The sequence below is a fragment of the Arachis stenosperma genome, chromosome 9, assembly GCF_014773155.1.
Source record: "Arachis stenosperma cultivar V10309 chromosome 9, arast.V10309.gnm1.PFL2, whole genome shotgun sequence".
NCBI classification, from domain to species: Eukaryota; Viridiplantae; Streptophyta; class Magnoliopsida; order Fabales; family Fabaceae; genus Arachis; species Arachis stenosperma.
The window spans coordinates 154,497,784-154,501,727 of record NC_080385.1 but is presented as its reverse complement, the minus strand read 5'-3'; the positions used below and the strand labels follow the sequence as shown (position 1 = coordinate 154,501,727).

General features: G+C 35.4%; 1 protein-coding gene across 1 annotated transcript; it reads left to right on the top strand.

The window, feature by feature from the left end:
* Positions 1-203: 203 nt before the first annotated feature.
* Positions 204-3,643, top strand: LOC130950794 (uncharacterized). Its single transcript, XM_057879384.1, has 11 exons — positions 204-482; positions 628-675; positions 773-937; positions 1,055-1,121; positions 1,673-1,734; positions 2,012-2,090; positions 2,364-2,479; positions 2,569-2,648; positions 2,826-2,895; positions 3,017-3,094; positions 3,192-3,643. The coding sequence occupies exons 1-11, from the start codon at positions 264-266 to the stop codon at positions 3,252-3,254; spliced, it is 1,047 nt and encodes a 348-aa protein (XP_057735367.1). The 5' UTR covers positions 204-263; the 3' UTR covers positions 3,255-3,643.
* The last annotated feature ends 301 nt before the right edge of the window (positions 3,644-3,944 follow it).

Genomic DNA, 3,944 nt, shown 5'->3' with positions numbered 1-3,944 from the left:
CTATTTTATGAGCTGATTATTAATGATCTTTCTTTTTTCTATATATTATTAAGTATAACATTTTCTTACACATATTTTTTCTTGGTCTCCAATATCCGATGAAAATGACAGAGAAAAAAAAAAAAGAATCCATTTTTCAAATTATTGGTTAAAAAGAAATTGTTCCTAACAAAACCGATATTATTATTAATAGTTAGAGAAAACAGAAGGAAATAGGAGTCTCTACTAAAACCCTGAGAAGAGATCAGTTCATCGCGAGAGAGATGGGGAAGAAGAATAAGAGAAGAGACGAAGACGCCGAATCTCCTCAGCTCAACCCTAACGATGGAAATGGTGACGACTCTGACAATGCGAAGAATCTCAAGAAGAAGAAGAAGAAGAAGAAGAAGAAGAACGAGAAACCAAAAGAGAGGGCCACAGTGAGCATAGCTGTGCCTGCTTCCATCATTGACAACGTTCCAACCCTTGACCTCGCCACTCGGGTCCGCTCCCTACTCTCTTCTCTATTTACTCACTCACTAACTGAAAGGGAATAAAAAAGAAGCAACTTGCTTCAGTTCAAGAGTTTCTGAATATTTTTCCTAATTTTGTTTCTTTTCCTTGTTCAAAAAATGTGTTCTGTTTCAGCTGGCTGGTCAAATCGCTCGTGCTGCAACTATTTTCTGTATCGACGAGGTTGCTAATGCTTTGCTCTCTACATTTATCATATGTTACTTTCAGTTTGGTGCTTTGAATGTTTTCAGATTGATAATTGCTTTTTTTTTGTACATAGGTTGTTGTGTTTGATAATAATGGGGAGCCAAATAGGGACCCCGTGATGGAGAATTCAGATGATGAAAGTGGTGCAGCTTTTCTCATCCGAATCCTGCGGTATCTTGAGACACCTCAGTATCTGAGGAAGGCTTTGTTCCCTATGCATAACAGCCTCAGATTTGTGGTTGGAACAACTCACTATGATGCTTATTCTTTACTGTTATTATCTGCATTTCTAGAGTTTATTTTGTTGAATGTTTAGTCCAGGGTTAACTTGGGTTATTTGTGTTGCAATTTGTAGGGCCTGTTGCCACCCCTTGATCCCCCGCACCATTTGCGCAAACATGAGTGGGGTCCATATAGGGAAGGTAGGTCTTGTCTTTCAAGTAGAACTTCACTGTACAGCATGTATTTTCTTGTATGGGATGATTAGCTTTCATCTTAGGTACTTTTGCTTATAAGAAAGTTTAGTCAAAATGGGTAGTGGAACACCTGAGTAAACTTAAAGAGAAACAATAGAAATGTACCTTGCTTTGAATGGTTTAACTACATATTTGGTTTCTGATGGAGAGTCTAGTTGCTCCAGCTGATCCATGTATTCTGTGTGTTGAGTTTTGGTTAGCTGAAGCTGCTTAGCTGCTAGAAGAGGCCTATAATACTTGTTTATCATTATTTTTAACCCAGGTGGTTATGCACAGGGGATTCGTGATCTTTATTGTAATCATGTACCTTAAATAAGACTTAAGAGGACATGATACCTCTTTTGTTTGAACTTGCTTTTATTTCTCTTTTACTAACTTCATTGTTTAATAAAAAACTTGAATTAGAAACCTTGTACTAGCATAGTATTGGTGTTTCATTTGTTGTTTTCTCTGTGGTCATTCTGGCCAGGTTTTGATATGTTGCAATAACTTTGTAGGTGTCACAATAAATGGTAATTCAAACTCAACGGGAACACTAGTTGATGTTGGTTTAGCTAAGGTATGGTTTTACATATCATAGTTTACTATGCCTAAGCATGTTACTCTTTTCCTGCATGCTATCCCGATGTTCCTTACCCACATATTCATTCATGTTCCCCCATTGAGTTGTTTGGACGTTGGCATCTATGCCAATTACATTGATAAATGATTAAAATAACGTAACAGCATTCCCTGTGTCTATTACATTTTTCTTTTCCTTTTCTTCTATTTCATTCGGAAAGTTGTAATGCTTGTTAATTTGCGTATGATCTGATAAAGTACACAAACATATGCAGCATGTTGTAGTTGACCAACTACTGGAACCAGGAAGAAGAGTCACGGTAGCCATGGGTGCCGAGCGCAATTTGGATTCTGGTAATGTATTTGATCTTTTCTTTTCACTTATTTAGCTATGCTCAAGATTTTTCACAAGCTTTTTGTTGTAAATTGTGCCATATGGTATTAGTGTTAAACTTTTTTGGGAAGGGAAAATTGAAAAAGAAATTACAATCATGACAAGAGAAAATTTAAGTGTCAGGTGATTATCGAGGAACTACAGATGATCACTGCTGAAGACCAGTGCTAAATACTTCAAACATCTTTGCTATATGAATTTATGCTAATTTGAAATACATGTACTTCATCTAGATTTACCACGCCAGGTTGTGTCGTCATCCAAGCCTAGGGAAGAAGGTGAATATTGGGGATATCAAGTGCGCTATGCACGTAATATTAGCTCAGTATTTAAGGATTGCATGCACAAGGTATGACCCCCCCCCCCCCCCCCCCCCCCCCCTCTTTTCTTTATGAGCATACAACCCCCCTTTCTTCTAATGAATTGTCATCGTGACAGGGTGGCTATGATTATATAATAGGTACCTCTGAGCATGGTCAAATTATCAAGTCGCATGAGCTTGAAATACCTTCTTTCAGGTATACTTCTGTTATAGCATAAGCTTTAAGTTAACATGGCTTATTAATTCTAACTTCTAAGAGTTGGGTATGAAAAGCCATTGCTCTTCTTATCTCTATTGTTGTTTATGATCCAAATTAAGCTTTTGAATATGATTTATTAACTTCATTCTTTTTCTTTTTTCACCATATTGTTAGACATTTGTTGATTGCCTTTGGTGGATTGGCTGGGCTGGAAGAGAGTATTGAAGAAGATGATAACTTGAAGGTACTGTTCAATTACTATTTTTACGTTGTTGCCATTGTGCTTACTCTTGAGACTACTTCCAATCAAATATTTGATCAATTTTGCCATAAATCTTTGAATACAAGCCTTTTTCCTGTTACAGGGGAAAAATGCAGGGGATGCATTTAATGTATACTTAAATACGTGTCCACATCAGGGAAGTAGGACAATTCGAACTGAGGTGATTTCTAATTTTCCTCTAGTCTGTCTGTTTGGATTAATCAAATTCTTTTCTATCCGCTTGAATCATTGCTTATGAACATCGTTTTCTTGAATAGGAAGCAATTCTTATCTCTCTTCAATACTTCCAAGAACCAATTAGTAGAGCATTGCAGAGTTAAATATTGTGGCGTCTAGAATTCATGTAGCGTGATCAACAGCGACAGTTGCTTCCACATCATTATTTTTATGTTTTCAGCTCATCCTTCAGACTCTGGCTGCAATGTTGCAAGGTAGAGGCAATAGTCAAGACACTCACTATGATAGCTATACTTTCTGTTAACGTTATTTACACAACCTGTCCTTCCATAAAGTAATTGAGAATGCTATTCAATCAATAACATTGGAAGAAATGTATGTATAGCTGTGTACTGTATTACTATTATCATTTTAAGATTTTCTTGTTTTAGAGCTTTTTAATGATATTTTAAATCTTTAACCTAAAGTCTTGTTTTGACAATTAATTGAATAATTGGTGTTAATATACATACACGATTGACTGATAATTCTTTTTTCTTTTTTATTTTGTTTCAGATATATATATATATATGTGTGTGTGTGTGTGTGTGTGTGTGTGTGTGTGTGTGTTTTCTTTTGTGTTGGGGTTTCTAGCACCACTTCTAGAACATAATTGAGTTTGAGTGTAACAAGTGATTTGACTTTAGCATGAATTGAATCTTTCATATTTTTTAATAAAAATATAATGGAAAAATGTTTACCCTAATTCAGGTTAATGAAAATATTAAAATAACAACTGTACTCTAAGAAATAAAAATCAGACACAAATATAAATTATATATTAAAAATAAATT

Excerpts from the sequence above, each read along its gene's own strand:
- LOC130950794 (XM_057879384.1), top strand. The coding sequence starts at position 264 with ATGGGGAAGAAGAATAAGAGAAGAGACGAAGACGCCGAATCTCCTCAG. Across the intron at positions 676-772 it reads CTATTTTCTGTATCGACGAG|GTTGTTGTGTTTGATAATAA; the intron begins GTTGCTAATGCT and ends TTTTGTACATAG. Across the intron at positions 938-1,054 it reads ATAACAGCCTCAGATTTGTG|GGCCTGTTGCCACCCCTTGA; the intron begins GTTGGAACAACT and ends TGCAATTTGTAG.